The sequence below is a fragment of the Oryzias latipes genome, chromosome 11 (genome assembly GCF_002234675.1).
Source record: "Oryzias latipes chromosome 11, ASM223467v1".
Taxonomy (NCBI): domain Eukaryota; kingdom Metazoa; phylum Chordata; class Actinopteri; order Beloniformes; family Adrianichthyidae; genus Oryzias; species Oryzias latipes.
The window spans coordinates 9029366-9053471 of record NC_019869.2 but is presented as its reverse complement, the minus strand read 5'-3'; the positions used below and the strand labels follow the sequence as shown (position 1 = coordinate 9053471).

Below are 24106 nucleotides of genomic sequence, written 5' to 3'. Positions count from 1 at the left end.
GGGTCATCTAAGATAGCACAAGGGTTAAACTAATGAAAATGTTTCTTCTCATTCATTATTAGTCATATCAAAGACAATTTTTACGTACTTCAGTAAAATTCAGACTAAATAGGAAAAGTGCTCATGTAAATACCAATATCCATAACTTAATGAAAGTAGCATATTTCTTAAGTGTCGTTGCTTACATATTCATTCATTCTTCTTCTACTGTTTATTCCCTTTTGGGGTCATGGAGGTGCTGGAGCCTATTCTGGCCACCTGTGGGCGAAGGCAGGATACACCCTGGACAGGTCGGCAGTCTGTCGCAGGGTAGAGTGTCCACAATCCCACACTCACACCTAGGGACAATTTAGGTTGACCAATTAACCTATGAAGCATGTTTTTGGACGGTGGGAGGAAGCTGGAGTCCCCGGAGAGAACCCACACATGCACACATGCATGGAGAGAACATGCAAACAGAAGGGTCCCCCATTGATGTTCTGGTTCAGGTCCCCCAGCTGGGACTTGAACTGGGGGCTTTCTTGCTGTGAAGCAAGAGCGCTAACCACTGTTCCACTGTGCAGCCCATTGCTTACATATTTTCCAAACAATTGTCTATTATTACAATTTTGTTTAGTAGACAAAAGTGAAAATTAATAATAGAAGGTGCACATAAACATGACTTTCAGTCACACTTTATTTAACGATGACTTCAAAGGAAAAGCTGTCCATAACATTCAGACAAAAAGAATAATGCTCTTCAGACCCTCATAAACTAATGGCTCAAAAATGTTCAGATGTCCCAAGTGTTATACTAATTTTATACAACTTTTTCATAGCTATACCTCGTCTGTACATTACATAGTTACAGATACTGTAAATAAATAAATAAACATAAAGATTTTCAACAACCTTTGTGTCATATTTGTGAAATATTTCTCATGTAAAAATTTGAATGTAATATTTATCTATATATAGAAATATAGATATATAGATATCTATATTTCATATAATTATGTATATATTTCTTTGCTATAACAAAAGTTTATTGCCCCTCTTGCTGAAATGTTATTGAATATAGCTTTTATTTACCATTTTTTAGCCTTAACTGAGCCTAATGCCATGTGTTACCACGTATCAAATTGACAAAACAGTATGGATCTGTTTTTTTCTCCACCTAATATATTTGTCATATGGTTCTATTTCAGCACGTCTATGTTTCGTGTTCTCCAGAGACCCTGATAATGACACGTACAAATATCGAATTATCTACGTCACTTTGAGATATGAACTTGTAACATGTGGCAAATACAAACCCTCGACATGACAATGTTAAACACAGGAAATAATGAGCCCTTGACCCACAATAATTGCATTTGAACATTTTGTCATCCATTAAAGAAAATGAAGAACTTAACGATATCATAAATATTAGGGCAAATTAAAGAAAAATATATGGCATTCTAGGTTTTAGAAACATTTTGTAAACGCTTTTATAACAGGAATTGTTTATTGGTTGTTTGCTGCTACCTTCACTTTATTGCCCTCAGTAAACATTGATGGTAACCAGTTAAATGGTAGGTAAAGTTGACTTTGTCCACTGTTAATCTTGGCATTGACAGGTTTGAATGAAATCAATCAAGTGGTCAAAAGAACCAAAATTGATGGTTTGTAGGAAAAAAAAAAAAAAGTGGAAGCAAAACCAACCAAGTGAGAATGTGGGACAAGAGTGGATTTGTCACAACAGTTGCAAAAACAGAGGTAACTCTGTGAATCATACATTTTATTTTCATGCCGTTTTGAGAAAACCAATTACTCCAAACATGAACACCATCATCAGAGTATTGTCAAATTGTACACAATCACATATAATGTAATATATAAAAGCTGTTTCTTCTGGAAGAAGAACCAACCCTCCGACACTGTCTGTTACCCACATGTCCTAAGACAGCGATTCTCTAGGTGGAGAACAAACGGTGACTCCTTGGAAATCTGTGCTCAGAGTGTACAGCAAGAGCTAGAGGGGAATGAGCGCTCTCTGGGATTCACCTTGACATGTCCGGCAGCATGTGGATCTCTGGTTGCTTGTTTCCCTTCTCCGAGCTTTGACTAGTCCGTTGACTTTTTCTGCTAAAGACTGACTGACAGTGTTTACGCTCAGACACTAGCTTCAGGAGCCAACTTCATCCATCTGAGGTGGCGCTTTCACTGTGTATTACCAAAACGGTCCTATTCACGGATTGATGAGATTGAAATTATTCTATGACACGTACAATTTACAGATGTGTGGCCAATGTTGTATGCTGGGTAAAGCGCATTAAGGACCCTACGTATTCAGTTTGGGTCCCGTAGGCTACAACATAGGAAGACAACAGGCACAGCGCTCAACAAACAAAAAACAAAACAAAAAAAGACACCAATGGTGAAACATGCTGAGAACAACCTTTCTCACACTCTAATAAAAAGTATTCATCCCACAGAGTTTTTGCTGCCTCTCTCTAGCAAGAGGACACGTTTTACAAAAATCTATGACAATTTTTATGACTGTTGTGCTCAACGTTGCCTTCTTGGGTCGATCTTTGTGGGCACTATCTTACACTTCTACAGCAACTGAGGTATGTTGACTGTTCTTTTGTGTGATGTGATTTCTCATGACACAGTATTGTCTGTAACAGAAGGCCCTGTGTCTGTGCTCTATCGCTTTGATCAGCGGTGCCATCTTGAATCTGAGGCTACAGTTGGTTTGGATTCATTACACAACACTCCCATTTGTTTAGTGCCCGCACTTCACTTGGAAATTCAGGTCAGCCACTTTGTCCAGTAGACCTACATCCTTTCCATCACCTACTTTCTACCTGGTTTCTTGTTCCTTTTTAGCCATGAACACACCATTTGCCCTTAACTGTGCTGGTTAACTGTGAAGGCGAGAGCCAAAGGGCATTTCAACAGTCCATTAAGATGGAGCTGTGACATAACACACCTGGACTGTCACTCTAAAAACACCTTAATTCGCAAGGTGCTCTCTTGGGATTTAAGCGTCCATCTGTATTTGTGGATGTTTCGATAAATGTAACACACAAAAGACAGCTGTGAAACACTCCTGTGGCATATTTTAGCTGTGTCTCTAACGTATGCAGCCTTGGAGACCTGTTGAAAGGCATCGCATGAATACTCTGTAAAACATGCTCCTGAAGACAAATTAGGTTTTTAAAAATGAAGGCCTGTGTGAAGTCTGACATGAAGTCTCCAACAAAAACTAGTGGTACAAATGTACCAAAGTAAAGAGACAAGGCCATGTGCATCTTATTCCAAGTGAAAGGAGACCCTGAAGCAATGTCTTATTCTGCGAGTCAGACTCTGAAGTATATTTGCTGCCCATAAACTAATATGTCAAGTGTTACATTAACAAATGTTTATATCTTTCCATCTGTCTAATTTGTTTATAAAGTTTTATTTGAAATGATTTACTTGTACCTGCTCCACACTTAGAACCCAATAAATTGTCCATTCACAGCATATACAAAGCATACAGTACATCAGTGTCAGAAATTATGATATTTACATGACTGAACAAAGTTAGGAGGCAAAAGATGATTTCTTTAGCGGGGTACTGCAAGTGCCACAACCCAATATCTATACCCAGTCACTGAAGCAGTGAAATACTTGAATTTGATGACAAGCCCACACATCACAGTGGACACTAACTGTACACAGAACAGTTAGGAAGCAAAACCAGACAACCAGACATGTAGGTAAGGCTACATGTCAGATTAGGGCTGGTCTGCTGCTGCTGTTGGAATGTCACTGTGCTTATGCACATGCCTTTATTTGTGTCTAAATGTGCATTACTGTGCATGTTTGTATATGCCTATTCGGGGGGCTGATGGCCTGGGGGATTTTAGTCACAGACGTTTTTCAGGGTCCTCTAGTGCACACTCTGTCAACGTCCAGCTCTTTCTGATTGACAATATCAGTTCTCAAGAAACTGGGGTGCAGAGGTAAGCAGAGAAAGCAAAACTTTGTCCCCTATGTCCTTCACGATCCAAGACAAAATACCCACATATGCTGAAGACATCAGTCTTTATGTTGTAGAAAAAAGAACATTAAGCGTCTCTTCTGTAAAGAGCCGTGGGGGGAGTTGTTTGAAGCTCACAGACCAGAGACCATTACACGGTAGGAAGGGGGCATGTGTCTGTGTCTTGGGCTGGAACCAGGGCTTCCATTAGGACTGGTGCAGCTGGCGTCAACCCCTCCTATTGAGGGTAAGTAAGCGTGGTGCAGAATGGGTAGCTGCAAAGACAGCCGACGCTGTATGCTGTAGATAGAAAGGAAAAGCAATCATGTCAGAGGAAACACAACACTGATTTTAGGACTGTGTCAAACTTTGCAGTATACATCCAACACTTAACATCTAGTAAATTTACAGAGAAAAGTGAAAGAGTTTTGTCAGAATCAGATTTGTAGGTGATCTGAAACTACACTGTAAAAAAGTCCGTAAAATTTACAGTACAATTTTGTAAAATACCAACATAATTTTACTGTAATTGAGAAAAACAACAAAACAGTGTATTTTTTACATGTATATGTAGCATTTAAAATAACTAAATATCATTGATGTTTTATCAATAAAAACATGTTAAATACATAAATATTTCCTTGTAAAATATATGGCTCACAATAAAATAAACACAGTTGATTTGTCATTTAAAAAACAATATAATCTCATACCATATTTTTATGTCATCGAGTGGGAGTGACGTCCGAATTAGAAGACACTATGGCTATGTCCAAATTCCTTCACTACTAACTATATAGTGCAGATAGTGAACAATTTTTGCGAAGAAAATATATTTAAATTTATTTTTTAAGATAAATATTTTCATCATGAGAACACAATAAATTCATAAATGGTCGTCATAAAACGCTCATGTCAATGACGTTTTCACTTTGTGAAATCGAACCTGTCATTTTCTGCGTTTAAAAAAAAAGGTAGTGGCCATGGTGTCTGAAGGGCTTTTAAAATCCAGGGCACTAGATTGTCCCGCACTATACAGTTTTTTTAGTAGTTAAGAGAGTAACAACTAAAACTACTAGAACTGTAAATGCTTTATTTAACACTGTATTTTTATGATTGAGTGTGAGTGTAAATAAGAGTTGTGTTTTATTGTTGTGCTGCTGTCTCTTGGCCAGGACGCTCTTGCAAAAGAGATTTTTAATCTCAATGAGTTTTTTTATCCCGGTTAAATAAAGGTGAAAGAAAAGAAAAAAGAGTAGAGTGGGAATTTGGACACAGCCTATTTTTCCATAAATCTCTGTTTGGAGGACTAAATGTAGGGTTAAGGAGAAGCTGTAGGGGAAGAATTCAGATTCGGCCAAAGTCCGACTGATGGACATATCTCTGACTCGTTTGTCTCGTTTAGTTTGCCTTATACATGACATAAGTTGGAAAATAGACTATTCATTGACGGTGCGCTGAAATTCAATAATAGACCATGTTCTTTTGCCATCTTTGCTTCTTTAGAACTGTATCAATTGTTTTTATTTTCTTGTATCATCTTCCTTCTCTTAAAGCCACTTGCAATAAAAAATTTTGGCAAAATACTAAAATGCAAGTAATGAAAATTAATTTTGTTCAGTGAGAAACCTAGAACAAGAATAATAATTTGAAATATAAACTGTTTTTGGACCCTCTTCTACAGTAAAGTGAATGACTAACTTTCTTGCTCATGAAAGTTTTTATTTCATTTTTGGGTGTTTCATGTTTGACACAGATGCAGCACACTATATTTACGTGCATTTAGAGGATGATGTTGAAGATACAATGGTAAATACATTTACTGGGCTCCAGTTCCTAGTACTTATAACTCTTTTCTGAGGTCTTTATATTTGTCTCTTGGTCCTTTTTACCTTCTCTCCTGCTACCTCTTCCCTGCATGTGATCAAACATTCATGTGCCATGGGAATAGCTCTGAGTGTTGCTTTACTTCTTTTCTCCTCCCTGTCTATTTTCAGAGCTGCTTCCCAATGCAAGCTGTAAATCACTGGTTACATAAGCCTCTGTGAGGTTCTTCCTCCTCACTTTTTGGTCTAAACAGCTTCTGTCTTATTCCATCTTATTCCAGTATCTTCTTCACTCCAACTACTGCATCTTCTTTGTCAGCTGTCCTTAATTCATTTAGCTTTAAGCTAAAACCAATGCCGACGTCTCAAAAATGAATGACCCCCCCCCCACCACCACCACCACCACCCTTTGATGTTAGATCTTTTTGAATGATGAGTAAAGTGGCATGGACATTGGCTGTTTTAATTGTCCAAGATATCTGTCGTTTGAAGATGGGAAATCAAATCAGCGATGTCTATGTGTTCTTGTGTGTTAGAATAAACTGCATTATTTTAAGAATGTAGCCCACATACATACTATTATGGATATGAGTATGTTGATGGATGTGGGAGAGCGAAGTACAAGTCTTTGTTTCACATGGATCTGTTGCCAGAGCAACCGCCTGAGAGCTGCTCATGGTTGTGCTGCATGTTCTGTGACTTCTGATTAAAAAAAAAAAGCTGGCAGAACAGAAGAATAAAAAAAACAAGATGGGAGGAGTATAGTGCTAAAAAAATGGGAGATCTCACTGTTCGGGCGAGTTGATATCCTCCAGGGGACCTCTGTTGATTCGAGAAGGATCCATGGAGCCCCACTGGGCTTGTGGTTTCTGCTCCAGGTGGTTCTTCAATATCGACTTCTCTCCATCTGCAAGGGAGGATGTTTAATAATGGGTTAATCTGTCAGAAACCCTGTTGTACTTTGTTTCTCTGCTTTTATGGACACCCAAGGAAGGAAGCATGCCTTTTGTTTTAACCCTTGTGCTGTCTTGTGGGGTCCAGATGATCCCACTCCCAACGTTAACGTGCCTTGGAGGCACGGTGGCGTTGGGATTGGCGCTGAACCTTTTTTCTTCAATGATTTGTGATCTTCACTGGTGTCCATGGATTACATGAAATCCTTTTCACCTTTATCCACCTTTGTCATGGTAGGGATAACATGTCAATGTAAGGGTGGGGTCATCTGGACCCCACAAGATAGCACGGGGTTAAAGTCCCACGCTGATCATCCTTTGGAGTATTTTTAAGGTGTTCCCTTTTTAGTGCCACACTTGTCCCAGATTTGTCAAGTCTTGTTGGTCCTATTCTGTGATATCAGTGCTCCTTTCCCCAACTGGACATTTGGTTGAACTATTCCAGTGCTGTTTTTACTCTGAATAATGCATAATCTAGTATAAATTCAAGTTGAGTCAGAAGCATTTTGAAAGTTCTATTTTAATTACTTTTTAAATCACTTATTTTAGCCCTGCAACAGCCCGGTGACCTGTTCAGGGTTTGTAACCTTCGCCCAAAAGGAGCTGTGTTTGCTCCAGCAACTCCAAATGGGATTTAGTTGGTTCTAAATATGGATGGATAATTGATCTTAATTACATTTGAGTAGCAGAATTTAAAACATGTTAAAAAAAAATACCAAGCACAAGTGATCTAGCACACCGGCTGTAGATCTTGACATTGCAAGTTAGCTCAGCTAAATTCAATGAAGTGATAGCATTGTGGATTCTGTGTCAGAATTTACTGACACCGTCCACACTGATTCAAATATCCATCAATCTATCCATTTTCCAAACCCGTTTTTCCCTCTTCCAGGGTATCTAGAGACTATCCCAGCAGGGATCCACCTTGTTTGCCAGTTTATCACGGGGCCACACAGAGACAGACCACCACATTCACTCACACCTAAGTGGCACTTTCAGAATCACAAAATAACCTGTCGAGTATGTTTTTTGGGCTGTGGGAGGAAAACCCCACATGCATGAGGAGAACATGAAAACTCAACACAGAAACTAATTTAATGGTGAGTGGACAAAGGCATTAGGACCTGCTGTCTGAAGGTACTTTATACATGAAAGTTTAGCAAACAGGATTTAATTGTGGAAAAAAAGCTAAAATTGTTCACATTTTGGTTTGGGGGTGTGTTCAAGAATGAACCTACTTGTCTGATCTTGTCTATCATGTTGTGAAACAATTCCACAACCCCAAACCTTTTTCTATTTAGGGTCTTGAAATAAACAGAAATTAAGATTAAATAGACATTAGGTTTTTAGGTTACACCAGGTACGCGCAACAAGTACATGTAACACCACCTGTAAGATGTGTAGTGGTCTATTTAACTAGCATTTTACACTAATGGCCTATACACCACACACACAGCACAATTTGTGTTGTCGATTTGATCCTCAAGCCTTATGCCAGATTCACCCGGGTTCAGAAATGCACATTCAAGCGACCACTTGCAATAAAAAGACTATGTTAGTTTATGTAAGTCTATGTAAATGTGTTTTTGGGGCTTCTGCAAGCTTTTGAAATCATTTTCTGGGCTGTACCTGGCCATTGACTGTGCCCTAAAAGGAAAACCAGTTGAACTTTGACCAATCAGGGACTCCGCTTTATCTGTGACTTATAGGTAGTGTCCTTTTTAACCCTTGTGCTATCTTAGATGACCCCACCCTTACATTGACGTGTTCTCCCTACCATGACAAAGGTGGATAAAGGTGGAAAGATTTCATGTAATCCATGGACACCAGTGAAGATCACAAATCATTGTAGAAAAAAGGTTCAGAGCACTGTCTAGTGGGTCTAGATGACCCAACTCCCAACGTTAAAGTGCCTAGGATAGCACAAGGGTTACAACACAGAAGCACCAACCGACAGAAAATTGATCATGGCAGAGAAATAATAATTGCCGTTTGCGCACGCCTTCCAACTTCCAAGTACATGTACATGTGCCAGTATTTGATAGAGACAGTCCAATGTGTAAACCAAGCGCTAAAACCGTGTTTAAGAATGCCCATTTAGTGTCTTCTTGAGCATGCATCACCTTCCCAGTGCGTAGCTTGAATCACAACTGCCGTTACAGTTGGTAACAACCTGTAGGGGGAACACGCAGGTGGCCTATACTTTGTGTCGAACAGTTTACGCTTCTTCATCGTTCCTCCATTACTTCCTCATTTTGAAAAGGGACACCTTGTCAAGCATTATCCCTGACAAAAACGCCACCAGAGTTAGCTTACAAGAAAATCTGAATACTTGATTTCAAGAGGACCAGAATTGACTCGTTCCAGGCAGTTGCTATATGAGGTGGATTATCAATGTAACCCAACTTTCCAAAATTGCCAAACACAGAGGCACACAGCCGTCAAAAGGTCCAAAAGAGCTTTTTCACCTGTTAAATGAATTAGGTGATCCAAGAAATAAACTATACCCAACAGCCTGGTGTAAAAACATTTTTAGGCTAAAATTCATGCTGATTATCACAATAGGAAAAGGATCAACTGAAGTTTTTATGTAACTCCTGGCACTCTATGACTAAAATGTCATTTTCACCAGGAGAAAATTCCAGCAGTTTCAGCAATTTATGAAAGTCTCTTCACTCTGTCATTCCAATGCTCAGGTCATCATGACCACGTCTGCGTGACGACATGCTTTCAACTGCCACCCTGTGATTGGCTAAGAAGATCATTAACACTGAAAAAGTGTTCCCAGCAAAGTGGTCAGGAAACGTGTCAGCCGAAAAGCCTGCAGCGACTCCCAAGGCTGGCACATTTTCAAAAAGTCATTTAGAAGAAGGGATAAAAGCAAAATGTTGCTTCTCATCTGCTGTGAGTGAGTGTAATCATTGTTGACACTCTTCTCAAGTTACAGTCACCAATTAATTCAGGCGAAGATTACAATGGATTTTTAAGACTGCAGCTAAAAATGCTGTGAGATGAATGACTGTTAATTATGATAGAAAATATCCAGAGAAAATATTTACACGGTGGTCATATTTTAAAGGGGCTGTGATTTTCTTTTTCTTCTTTGCTATGTTGCAGTGTGACTTTGTGTGCTGCCTTGTTTTCTCTGAAGCTTCTTGTTGTTGTTGTTGTTCACCTTTCGGCTCATTTCCCTTAGGGGCCACCCTAAGGAGACCTATGACCTATACTCTTCCTGACACAACCCTGCTTTTTTCTGGACTGGGGACCAGCAGAGGGAGATCCAGACCCGAGCCCCCTAGTGGCTACATGGTTAGGCAGTAGCGCAAAGGGTCTTGCCCCACACTGGATGAAGCTCATCGCAGCCCCTGGGAATCAAACCCTGATTTCCCATGGTCCTACCGGCAGCCACCCAGCCGCTTTCTGAAGCTTCTTGTAGATACATGAAAATCTTTTTTGAGGCAATAAACTATCTATACGCCTTTAAGTTACGTTCACACCAAACGTGACTTGTGGGTCATAATGCATAGCCAAGTTACAGAGGTCAAAAATTCCAACTTTCATCAAGAATTCACGACACATCAAACCAATCAAGAACTCAGCTTTGGCACATTATGTGTTGGTTATGTGATCAGCGGGTGGAGGCCAAAACCAACATGGAGGAGAATCTGATTGTTGCCATTTGTTTCCCTTTGAAACTTTATTTTTTCCTTATTTGTATGGAGACAATGGGAATAAAAATTTCCTTTAATTTTATTTTTTTATTTAAGTCCTCCTCTGACTAAGGCGGAACAGGAAGTCGTCAAACTGGCTCCCAGAGAGACAGAAATATCTAATGTTTCCCACAGTTTTTAAAAAGATCTGTTGTTCTCATTCTGATTTCTACTGTTTATTTCTGCATTGGGCATTGGCGTGTTGGTGCAGTGGTTACTGCTCTTGCCTAACAGCTTTACAGCTTTTTTTTTGGCCCAGCTTGGTCCCTTCTGGGTAGGGTTTGGGCGTTTGGGTTATCTCTGGTCACTGCGGCTTTTTCTTCCCACAGTCCAAAAAACATGCTTCGTAGGTTAAATGGATTTCTCTAAACTGCCCCTGGGTGCGAATGTGAGTGTTTGTGTGGCCCTGCAACAAACTGGTGATCTGTCCAGGGTGTGCCCCGCCTTCACCCAACATTTCAGAAAAACCCAACAGGCTCTGAAAATGGATGGATTGATATTTGCTATCCTAGGCACTTTAACGGTGTCAGTTGGGTCATCTTGACCCACTAGACAGTGCGCTGAACCTTTTTTCTTCAATGATTTGTGATCTTCACTGGTGTCCATGGATTACATGAAATCTTTCCACCTTTATCCACCTTTGTCATGGTAGGGAGAACACGCCAATGTAAGGGTGGGGTCATCTAAGATAGCACAAGGGTTAAATTCAAGATGTGACGAGTCACTCTCAAATGACAATGCAAGAAGGAAAGTCCTCACAAACAATTAAGCTAAAACATGTAGATTCATCTTTTTAAGCCCACATGTCACCTTACTGAGCCGAATCGACAACCAGCTGACGGTAGTTGTATTTCCATCAATTAATGCAATAAAAAATGTAAATATTGTGTTTCGGCTTGACTGTCTGACTTAAATTACATGTGGAATATTTTAGTGCCAATTTAAATTGGCAGCAGAATTTTGATTTGGGCTTTCTTAAGAAATACATATAAAGAGAACACTAACAGTCTGACAGATGGTTGCTTGTGCAGAGTTTTTAACTAAGATAATTATGGCTTCACTTCTCACTCTACTGGTTCTAAACCCAGTTAAGAAGATAAAACTGCAGCATGTCAAGCAGGTTTTAACCAGAAATTTATTTCTGTCTTGGCTCCATCCACACGTAAGGTACTAAACAATTTAAATGAAAGAAATTTTAGGACTGCACAGTACAAAAAGAGAAATAGAGCATACACATTGGACACAAAGTTAACTTAGTTCTGTTAACTCAGGATTTTTCTGAATGGAGAAATTCGCTGCACTAATCTGTAAACTCCCACAGATCTGACAGCTTTTGATAGCCCACCCTTTGCTGCCTCATGCATCATACATGCTGCACTGACGCAGTACATCAGTCTGTTCAAATGCAGAATTATGCTTCTGTGTTGGAACAACTGCTGATGCAAGTAGAAGCAGCAAACTTCACAATGTCCAGGATGAAGCAGGATCAATTCTAGGGCGTTTAGATGCAGCCCTTTTCTACGGCTCAAAAACACAAACATAATTTGTATTTTATTTTTTTCCATGTGCTATTTTCATATTGTGGTGGTTGACCTCATTTGCCCTGCACTCCGTCTTATCGTTTACCATAATATGGAACAAACACCTCCCTGTGAAAGCATAAAACCAGTTATTTACACATTGCAGACCTGACAATTTAAGTGTTAAAGTGTCAGGGGACAAAGCACAATAAACCAGGAACCTGCAGTCAGGTGTGGTACTGACTCACCTGTCAACATGAGATATTTATTTTTATGATAAAAAAATATATATTTGTCCACTAATCTGTATGATTGAAGCAATTTCAGATATTTTTATCATCAAAAAAGCTTTATTATGTGTATTGTCTGTTCAAATGTAGTGTCCTGCAGCGAGATCAGGTTATTATCAGGTTATAATATAATTTATAAGATATTATAATATCAGGTTATTGAGAAGAATAGGCTCCCTGCCGTGGCTAGGGACCCAGCGTTAGGCCCCGCCCCCGGAGAGCACCCCCAGCCCCAGACAAGCAGCCCGCCACCACTCAGGACTGGCGAGCAACCCACTACCCCAACTCAAGGCGCAAGCAAGGGTCCCCCAAAGGAGACCCGCGCCACGCTGCAGGCAGCCACCCAATGGGATGTCCAGAAGAGAGCAAGGCAGGGGCTGCCTGCCCCCTGCCTTGGAGAAGGACACCCAAGAGAAGCGGGGGGCCCACGAAGAGCATTGTAAACATGGCCTGACCAGGCTCATCCACTATTGGAATTTTGAAGAGGCCCAGCGCTCAAGGCCAACGATCAAAGCTGACACCACAGGGACTTGGAGACCATCCAGCTCAGATGTAATATGATCCCCGCTTCATGGTCCCACCAGTTAACCCAGGGATCCTTCTCCCTGCTTGGAGAGAGGTCCACCCGGCCCAGGAAGCCAGCACCCCAGGGACACGGCCCCGGTTTCCCCCACCAGGGTTGGGGGTAGGGGACAGAAGATTAGAGGTCCCACCTTCCTTGTGTTATAATGTGTGTTAGTGTGTGTGTTGGTGTGTGCTGGAGAGTGTAATGTTGTGGGATGAAGGCCGTGTGTTTTAAAGGGTGCAGATAGAATTGGTAGGTAGGCCACAAAGAGGACATCTCCTGATTACTCACAGTGATGTCCTAACACCAGAAGTGGATTTGCAGCAGGAAAGAGAAAAATAAAGTTCTTTCTATTTGTTCAGCTGAATTAATCTTTGTTTTTGGTGTTTTAAATAAAACGTATACAGTTTGTTCTAAGAGGTCACTGAGAGGACATTATTTTTAACGTGGATGTAAACTTGGTGAAAGTCATTTTCGAGCTTCTGCAGCACTTCATGAAAAAGTTACCTCCACTCAAACTTGTCAGACCCAACCAGCTTCTCACCTTTGCCATCTGTGAAGTTGCTTATGCTGAGGATGTTGTTGGCATCTGGGTAATGGTTTTGTTTAATAAAGGGAGTTTTCTCTGGGGTGTCCTGCAGCTGCATCGTCACTTCCTCCAGCTCTTTGTCCAGCTTTTTAAACAAAACAAAAAAGGTTGTACGTTACTGAAATGAGTAAAAGTAAACTAAAATACTTCAACAGCATAGATTTTTGGGTGTATATTGCAAAAAGTCATGGTTTTCAAACTCAAAACATATTATAAAAGATGAAAAATAACAACAACAAGTTTCTTCTCTCCTCTTAGAGGACTTGTATTGAACACAAACATGTCCATGTGCACCAGTTGGGGTTATTGTGTTCCAGTTATGGAATAGAAATTAAAGTGATGGGAAAGCCCAAATGTCAGCCACTGTCACTCTGCAATTTTATAAAATGCAGATACAAGAAAGAACGGCAAATCACAGCAATCTGCAGAGCAGCTTTAAACAATTATTGTAATGAGAGGTAACCAAATGACTGACAATCACTGATGGAAATTTCCATATGAACTGCCTTCAGGAGAGCTATTCTGCTCCTGCGATGATAGATCTTTCTCCCGTCTTTTTCTGAACTGGCGACTGTACCTTTCATTTAATTATCTTTCAAATGTCTTCTTTCTTTTCTTTGCATTAAAAACCTTTCTACCCACTCAATCGTTCTGCTGTCCTGCCCTCTAGAATGATGATTAGAGACAGAATGGAATACAGAAGAGTCACTGTTTGGTTCAGACCTCTGTTATCCTCATGCGAAGCCGGTGGTTGTCAGTTTGAAGCCCGTCTAGTCGAGATGTGTTGGCCTGGTTGACGCTGGTGACTGAGGTAGAGGTCTTTGAATCCTCTTTCTTCTGGTTCTGAGTGAACTTTAACCTCCGATTCTGAGTGGCTGCATCTGGATTTGTTCTCATGGTGATTAACTACAAAAGACGTTAGTGTATCGGTCACAAATACTCTCATGTACGGTGGCCCTGAGGTGCAAATCACTCAACGCAAAAACATATTAAAGATCACAGCGACAATTAAAAAAGCAAAACAAACTACAACAAAAAACAACATTACATTTTAGATATCGAAACCAAAATTCAGAAACCAAAACATAATTAAAAGAAAAATGAAACAGAATAGAAATGAAATTTTTCAAAAGTAATTTAAAGTAATTCAAATAAATAAATAAAACAACAAAATAAGAAACCAGGAAACCGAGGTGCAGAAATGTTTTCAAATGTGCAAAAAAAATCACAAGTATTTATGTCAATGCAAAATCTGTGTCAAAAACAGAGAAAAAACTGACCTTGGGAACAAATACCAGACAGAGGGTGATGGTGCTACAAAAGATGATCACCAGAGCCACAATGCAAAACTGCACATTAGGCTGATCTCTGGTCAGAAAAGACACCGCAGCACCAATAATGCACATGATGCCCACGTTGTAGACGCTCATTCCAATGTATTTGCTGTCATTGAGAGCGGGGATGCTAACGTTCCTGGTCTCCCATGCCAGGAAACAGCCAAACAACTGCAAGGAAGGACAAGCCGAAAGGTTAAGGACAGATGAAAACAGCGGAAGAGAAAACTAAAATAATCTCTTGGCACAAAAATGGGGAAGAAAGAACAGCTTTATTAACATTTAAAAGCAAACTGTTTGGGGAAACAGTTACAGCAGCAGCTGCATAATTCACTATGTAGCAAGCAGAGGGCTTTGCCTTTATAATAAAAGTTTAAAGGCGGGGGGATTGAAGGAGTCATGGAGACACGTGCTCATCAAACATGAGTAGAGGAACATCCTAAATTTACATTTTTTTGTGTATGAAACTTTTGGCTCTACCTCTCTTCTTCATGCGTACACATTTGGGTATCTCCAATCCTTTTTGGGCCCTTTAACAATGATTAAAATAGAATAGGCTTTATTGTTATTGTGACATATCACGTGCAAAACAAAATTTCTGGAAGTGTCCTTACAGTCGCATGTTCAGAAGACATTGTTTTAGTACCATTTAAGGCAAGTTTAAGACACAACACAGAAAAATAAATTAAAAATTAAAAATATATACATATATATGTATATATATATGTATATACATATATATGTATTTTAATAATTAATCAGTTTTCAGCCCAAATGGAAAAACCTGAGTGGTTTTCTTTTTTTTTTGCAGAGCAACAGGAGTTCTTAAGTAATTTACCTCTGAGTAGTGGGTGGGACAGTTGGAATAGAGTGGGCCCTCCCCTATTTCCCATCATCCTTTTGTTTACACTCTCCCACTAGCTTACAGCCCCCTCACAAACCAAACTTAACATTAACGGTGCAAAAAAACGGCGATAAATATTATAGCGATCCAGCACTACAGTTTTTTGCCATGTTCCCCGCTCAGATGAGGAAAACAAAGACGTACATGGATCTAGTCGTCTACAAGTAGAGGCATCAGAATGGAGCAGAGCAGGGATGAAATACTCCTGGGGAGGGGGTGGTGGGTCTCGATATTATTTACATCCAGGGAAATCCCTTCATTCTTGATTAAAGGTTCCACCTGTTTTTCAGCTTAGCTGGTCTCCTCCTCCACTGGTTAGCATTAGCTGCATTAGCATTTGACCGTGGTTTGATCTTTAGTCCAGTGATTACCAGGTTGTAGCTTTTGGTGTGTTGCTCCAAGTCGTCCACTTGTTTCTACAGTATATCTATTTTTTGTTTCGTTGTTTGATAAGGAATAACATCTCCTTACTTCGACCAATAGCTTAAAAGTTGGAAACTGCAGCAGTAGCAGCTGTATTACCTGAATCTGAAGGACTGTCAGGCCCTCAGATGAGACATCAAGTGATTGTTTTTAATGTCTTTGCTTTTATTAGCCACTGGGCTATTCTTCCAGACCATGGTTGGATCGCTCTTCACAAAAAATTTGCAATAATTTGAGTTTTAAGACGGTGCCACCTGCTGAGCGCCACAAGCATGCGACTGTGGCGTTGACCAGGAACCGAAAATAAATAAAAAGAAATTAAGAGACCTTAATTTGGAGAAGCAAACCACTGCACAACACTGTATGAAATCAGAACAGAGTTCAAATGTGTGTTTATGTAGGCGTCAGATTTAGTATTATGGTGTGAAGTTTCGCTTTTTCTTACCATCAGCAGTCCCTTGTAGGCATAGACTATGCCCAGCCAAATGGTCATGTGGGTGTTCTCACAGTGCTCCAGAAAGGGTAGGATTGCAAGGTCACGACCTTGGGGGTCTGCCTGTTGAAAACCAAAGTAAAAGAGAACCACATCAGACACACAAAACAAACCCCCACCACATTTCTTTTGCAGTTGGTTCACATTAAAAAGACAGCAGAGACAGTTCGCTGTTTCTTTAAATGATGGCTTGAAGGGTCTGACCTTCACAAGAGAAAGTATTCCTTCTGTCCCAGTCACATTCCTCTTTTTTCGTTTTAGATTTATTTACTTTTACATATATCTTTTGATCACGGCTCAAAAACACAAGTGACTGAATGGCCAAATTAGAGTCTGTGTCAGATGTCAGTAGACATTCATAAATCCCATCCCTATTCTCCACAATCCTGCTGAGCAAAGCAAAAACTCAAGCTAGGATTCATCTGCAATCCAGAAAATAAACATTGCTGTAAACATGCTGTTTTCAAGTATTTCGGTAGACTTGTCTGCAGTCCAGTATCTTTTTTCAGATGGCTGAGTGTATTTGTGTGCACAGACATCTCCAGTAGTATTACAAGTGAACAGAACAGAAAGCAGGAAGAGAATGCACATTTTGAGAGCATACTTTCACCCTTAAATTTTCAGACACTGCACACTGACTCATCGTCTTTTCTGTTTCTCTTCTAATTGCACATGACTCTCGACAAATTCCCCCTTAAACATTGTTTAAATGTTGCTAATGCGGTTAGTCACATGCATCTGTGCAGGTGCTGCAGGTTTTGGGGTTGTTCGGTCCTGTAGAACAGCAGGAGTGAGCAAACGGGCTGGATCCGGCCCACCTCCATGTTTGGTCCGGCCCACTGAACAATATCAGAGACCCATGTTTTTGTTGTTGTTTTTTTATCTGGCCACATGATCAAGACCCGCATACGTGTCATTTCATTCCCCCCTTCTGCAGTCTGTGCTCCAACCTGAAACCCTCTAAAATCCCTTTCAAATATAGCAGAAGACAGTCTTCCCTTTTCTACGTCGCAGTTCATCTTTTCCGGTTTAGCTCGTTCTTTTAGAGAAATTATGCTGCGTTTTTTAAACTGCGCACCCTGTTCTGTGTCCTGATTGGCTGGAGACCTTGTCAATCAATCTCCTCTGTGCCGTGTCTCCTGTACAGAAACGCGGAGCTGTTTAGATCTACAGAAATCTGTGATCGATCAGATCTTTGTTTTCATTCTAAGATCCTGGACCTAATTTTTATGAAGGTTTGAGAATTAAAACACGAGAAAAGGGTGAAAATGTTCATGTCTGTGTGAGAAAAGTCTATAAAGTGGGCAGTGAGGAGTTTGACTGCCATAAAACGTCTGTTTATATCAGTATATGTTTTTCTGACTTTTTGTCTATGAAATTGGTGCAATTGGCTCTAAAATGAGAACAAAGGTTTTAACCTAAAATCTCTAAAATGCTCTGTTTTAAAATAGAATTTTCAATTCAAATGTTTTCATCCAGATTCCATGTTATTTCTTTCTCACTCCACGCATCTGCTCCTGGTCTGGCCCTTCCATCCAATTTTAGAACCGTATGTGGCCCGTGAGTCAAAATATTTGCCCAACCCTGCTGTAGAGGGGCGCAGACAGGAAGGGCTGCATCTTAAGGAGAGAACAGGTGTGTCTTGCAGTGGCCACTTCAGGGGGACACCATGAAAACGGTACCATTGTTATGTTTGTGGTTAGTGTATCTTGAAGTATTTGAGAGGATAATGTGTGTTACACGCACTCATGACGCATGAATGATGCTAAGACGAGTACTGGTGCCTTACAGACTGTGTGCAAATGCTGCATGCACAGGATGTGTCGTAGGATACCCACACAAACTACACTGATTGTCTAATATCCTCATTTCTAACAGTTGGCCTGGAAGTAGAGGATGCTTGAACTTGACCAGCACTTGAACAGTAGTGCGGGAGGTTCAGAGGGGTTGACAAAATGAAAAATCTTTGCCTGCGTGTCACCTGCGTCTCCCTTACTTACCCTTGCGTGCTAAGTGCTTTCTATGACCTGTTGTCTGTAGAAAAAAAATGGGCAAGAACATTGACGTCATACAGGCACACCAAGCAGTCTACGACTTTGATATTTCACTTGGACAACTTGCGTGCCCTCTACAGATTAGCCCATTTTTTACCTGAAGAAAGCCTGTATCCACCCAAAGGGCAGTTGTAACTAAGTGACTTCTGCTCTTGTCAGTCTGAGCTAAGTATTTTCCAATCAGCTCATTTCATTGGACGTAACAGCAAATCAGAACCTGTGAATGTACCAGAGCTACAGGAGGGCCACTAAGTCAACTGAAAGTTCAAATACTAATCCTTTACCATACAGTGTTCTGTTGGCTTAAGGCCCGTACACACCGGGACGAATATTCGCCAGGCGTTATTCGCCAGCGTTTTTCGCCACGTTTTTTGTGTTCACACCCAGGCGATTTTCGCTGACGATGAGTGGAGTGAACATGCAATTTCATTCCCTGACATTAGATGGCGCTTAATGTAAAACAGAAATACTCCTGTACAGAAGGTGGCGCTGCGCAACTTTACGCTTCTGAAAGTCGCTTTTCACTCAGAAGAAGAGAGCAAGTATTTACATGCTTGTCAGAATCAAACAAAGAAAACATGAATATTTCAAGCACCAGTAGCTCCAACTGGTGCTTGGTTCGGGGATATTTTAGAATGTCCGTCATTATTGCTTCGCGGCTGTGTGTAGACGCTACTTGGCGTCTATCTTCTTCGCTGGTATGTGTGCTCAGCAAGGCAGTTTTGTTTGAGCGCCCCCAAGTTGTGTTTTACTGTAACTTCAGAAGCTCCAGACACGTGAGCAAAAGCGCCGTTCTCATTGGTCGAGGAGATTTCGACGCGACGCGTCGGAAAAAAAAAACGAACCCGAGGCGTTTTTTTTTTTTGACGCTTTAACGCCTGGCGTTTTTTCGCGTCGGTGTGCACACTCTCGTTGGTGCCCTTTGTTTAGTCACGAGGCGTTAAACGTCGGCGAAAATCGCCGGCGAAATTCGTCCCGGTGTGAACAAGCCTTTAGTGGTGTTCTGTCAGTCTTTTTTAGCTTAGGCTCCAATGTTTCCCATAAAAAACGTTTTCAATGTGGATTTTAACACATAGGTCGACTTAATTTACATAGATGGCACTTTAAAAAGACAGGGGTAAGGGTCAAATCAACATTATTAAAAGACAAAGCTCAAGGCTGAGGACAGCATATTGGCACTTGTTTTCCCCCTACAACAGGGGTGTCAGCACCCAGTTCTTGAGGGCCGATAACCAACAACTTTTCTGACCAACCTTGCCATCAAAACACACCTGATCCAGGTAACCACTAGCAAAGGTAGGATTTCTGGAAAACTAGCAGGAGCCCTGCCCTCAAGGCCAAGAGTTTGACACCCCTGTTCTACAACATCATGATATATGACCTTTACATCTTTCAGTAAGCTGTTTGACTCTTGATTTCCTGTCAGTTTTCTGGGCTTCTTCACCACTGCACAAGGAGGAGACAAAATGGCAGGAGTGGGTTAGAGATGATGCACAGACGTGTCATTTTCACCCTTACGAAGGACCAAAATTACTCTGCATATGGAGGAGAAATCTGTGTCTCAGACTGAAGTCTGCGATTTTAATTGTGCAGCTCAATCTTTTACCAGATTGATGTACTTTTGTTATAATGGAACATTCTTTTGTCTGCTCAGTTCAATCAGTTTTTGATTATGCAAAGAGGGTCTTCTAATAAACTGGCAGCAGCATTATTGACCTTATTATAAGAGAGGATTTTACTTGGAGACTGGAAGAGGAGACAGATATGTAGGCCATGTTTACAATTAATATTAGTTTTACGATGTCAAAAAGGCCTATTTTAAAGACCAGGAAAAATTATTGTTTTTGAAATTTCCCTTCTCTATGATATTTAATTTCTTCCTAATGAAAACTTTCACAGGAAATATGTCTCTGACTATTCTTTATGGAACCACTAAAGGAACATAGAAGTAAAAAAAGTGAGAACTGGTTTCTGGTTCACAGGACATACGAGAAACAAACTCAAGCACAGGCCACCAGTTTTTCAAGGTTCGTGTATCCCCTACTCCAACAAAAACCCATGACTTGTCTCCTGTGTGCAACTAACTACTAAGTTTCTCGTGAGCACAGAGCCCCTCAACATGCTTCAAATGAACACTCCCAAATAAACACTTACAAATAAAAACTAAACAAAATTGACAACGATGATATAGGGAGATGGGCTGCAAGACCAATGAAAAGGTTAAAGCAGTGGACCATGAAGATCCAGGAAATATGGCTTTAAAATTAAAATTGATCATCCCTTTGTTTACACAAACTCCCACTAGCTTACAGCTCCTCACAACCCCAACCTAACATTGCAGGTGCAACAAAATGGTGAGCTATAGTGGAGCTATGCAGCTGTACAGTTTTGAGCTCAGACGAGAAAAACAAAGACATACATGGATCTATTTGTCTACCAGCGAATGCATGAGTACAGAGCGGAGCAGGGTATGGAAGTGATTCTGTAGCATAATTAAAAATGAAAGTCAAAACCAGAAATGCTTTTTCATTTTCAAAATGAAGCTGCATTTTTTAACTCAAAATTAAAATGAAAAAACAATCCGCCAAAATGCTTTTTCATATTCTGTCACTTAATTATAATGATAATGAAACGGTATTTGACATTTCATTTTCAAAAAAAATTTTGGTAAATGTGTAGCAAAATTCATTTAAAAATGTCTAATTTGACAATTAAAATGGATTAACAGAAATGCTTTTTAAATTTCAAAATGTAACTGCATCCAAATAAAAAATCAATACTTCAAAATGCTTTTTCATTTTCTACTTAATAACCGCTTATTCTGTGTCATAATTAAAACGAAATTACAAAGAGGGGATTGCCGTTTCATTTTAACATCCACCCTGCGAAAATTGTCGCAATCTTCAATTCGAAAAAGCATTTCCAGCGAGGAGGCGGGGCGATGACATCATTGCTTTTTCCGTGTGTCCGTCTGCTGAGAGACACATGCTAGGAGCAGTGTAGCTTTGTGTTAGCGGCAGAGGAGAGGGCTTTGTGATGGTTGTGAATTTCTGATCATGTACACAGCTTCTCAGGACTACGTAGCACAATTTCCGCCTTCTGCGTCCTCCTTCGGACGCACCGCGGACAAGCTTTTTTTCTTCGGACGAGCAGCTGCCTTCGCATAGTGGAGCGCGAAGCTCCCGATCTCCGAAGGCGGAAGTGCCTCTGCGATCTGAAAAACCATCATATGAATTTGTGTTTCCAGTGGTGTCCCGGACAAAATAAAGGAGGATGTAATTCCCACATATTTACATGCAAGATGCTCATTGCCCGTTCAGAGTTTTAAGTACCTCCATGGCTAATGTTTTAGCACAAATTTGCATAATGATGGTTTCTCTGATCGTAGCAGTATTTCCGCCTTCGGAGATCGGGAGCTTCGCGCTCCGCTATGCGAAGGCAGCTGGCAGTCCGAAGAAAAAAAGCTTGTCCGCGGTGCGTCCGAAGGAGGACCGCATGGACGTCATGATTTTTTATTTTTCATTTTGAGTCATTTGATGCAGCTACATTTTGAAAATGAAAAAGCATTTCTGTTAATCCATTTTAATTGTCAAATTATACATTTCTAAATGAATTTTGCTTCACATTTACCAGAGAACTTTTTGAAAATGAAATGTCAAATACCATTTTCCTTATCATTTTAATTAAGTGACAGAATAAGCGGTGTTGAAGTAGAAAATGAAAAAGTATTTTAGTGGATTGATTTTTTATTTTACTTTGAGTCAAAAAATGCAGCTTCATTTTGAAAATGAAAAAGCATTTCTGGTTTTGACTTTTATTTTTAATTATGCTACAGAATCGGTTCCATAGCAGGGAGCTTGTATGTAACAACCACAAGCTTTTTCCAACTGCAGTTTTTGTTCACAAGGATTTGAATAAAGAAATGCAGTTTTAATCTTAAATTTCTTTATATATGTCCTCCATCATTAAAAAAGAATGGTACAAGAGCGTGTTCAAAAAACAAAACACCATTTTCATTGGAGTGGATCTATAAAAGCAGCTGTGATTGTTACATGTGCATGTTTGTCATTTATACACTCTTCTTTTAAACAATAAATGTCACTAAGCCTCAGTATTACCAAATAGTTTAATTCTTCGGTACGAAAGACATGCATACCTGCAGTTCCAACCAAACTCGTGTCACTAATGTCAATAATAAGACAAAATGAGATCTAATGCTTCACAGGCTTGATTATTTTTTATCGCAGCTCAGCAGAACAAAGCTTTCTTCCTTCTGGAGAAATGCTGTCTAAGAAGTTGCCAGGCAACAGAGCTGTATGTGGCAGGCGGCTCCAGAGTTGGGGGGCTGGTGGGGTGATGGCAGTATGTGAGTGCCAGTTTACTGTCATTTTTCACAGGATTGGCCTTCTAACGGGATCACTCTGGGAGGGCTGCGGCACACAAAGTGCTGGCAGCTTGTCTGTGGAGCGATGGCACCAGATGAATGGAGTGATGGAGAGATGTAGAAAAGAAAGTGATTAGTGAATGGGAGACGGGAAGCAACGTTAAAAAACCTAGAAATATAGGAAGATTTTTTTTTACCCCATTTGCCTAGGGTGGGATAGGGTGAAACCTTGGTGCTGTTGTTGACATAGTTACGTTTTAAAAACTGAAAATTGACAGTTCTGTTTCCAATTGCCGTGCAATATTGATCAAGTCTTTGTGCATGATTGTAAGTACTCTTGAATGTGCTCCTTTTGAGGACTTATCCATTGCAAACGAGTCTTTTGATTTTCAAACTGAACAGAATTAATGAGGAACCACAGGCTCCCTGAAAGAAACAAAACACCTTCAAAAACCTCAAATGTGTAATGTGTATAAGAAGAAAAAGGCAACTTGATTGGTGGTTCACTTGCTAATCCCTCATTAAACGCTGCCATACCCCTTTCAAGTTACGCAAAAGCTTAAAAATTTGCAACTAAAAAGACCACCCACATAGAAAATCCTCTGATTTCCACTGACTATCATTACAGCTGCTGGACTTGTTTGTAGATGTGGATCTTGGTCTGACTGCAATAAAGGCAACAGGCTTTAGAGGAGCAACCATAGGCATGCCACAAACGAAACAGGAAATTCTCTCTTTCTCACTAGCAGCTAACTAACATGCACATGGGTCATTTTGAGTGCCAACAAATTGCCCATTATAGCATGCATTATATTACCTGAGCTCATACCGAACTGCAGTATTTGTAGGATATGTCTTATGATGAAGATTATGTAGTTGCTGTCGATGGAAGCTGTAGGAAGCATTGTTGTTGTTTGTAGAGATTAAAAATTATGTAGCAAGTGTAGTTATTGTGTTTAGTCCAAGGATTAACAGTAGAGCACAAAGAAATACTAACATGCTCTTGCTAATCCTATATTTTTTTCATGATTTTGTTTCTTTATTGCAAGTTATAAATTGAACAATCA

General features: G+C 40.2%; 1 protein-coding gene across 1 annotated transcript in view; it reads right to left on the bottom strand.

The window, feature by feature from the left end:
• Nucleotides 1–658: 658 nt before the first annotated feature.
• The window catches only part of gabbr2 (gamma-aminobutyric acid type B receptor subunit 2), a 207594-nt gene continuing 184146 nt past the window's right edge, over nt 659–24106 (bottom strand). The window contains exons 14-19 of the mRNA XM_023959777.1: nt 16554–16664; nt 14728–14952; nt 14171–14353; nt 13403–13532; nt 6610–6727; nt 659–4294 (exon numbers count right to left, since the gene is read on the bottom strand). Coding sequence (XP_023815545.1) covers nt 4129–4294; nt 6610–6727; nt 13403–13532; nt 14171–14353; nt 14728–14952; nt 16554–16664 — 933 coding nt within the window. The 3' untranslated portion in view covers nt 659–4128. The remainder of the gene's footprint in view (nt 4295–6609; nt 6728–13402; nt 13533–14170; nt 14354–14727; nt 14953–16553; nt 16665–24106) is intronic.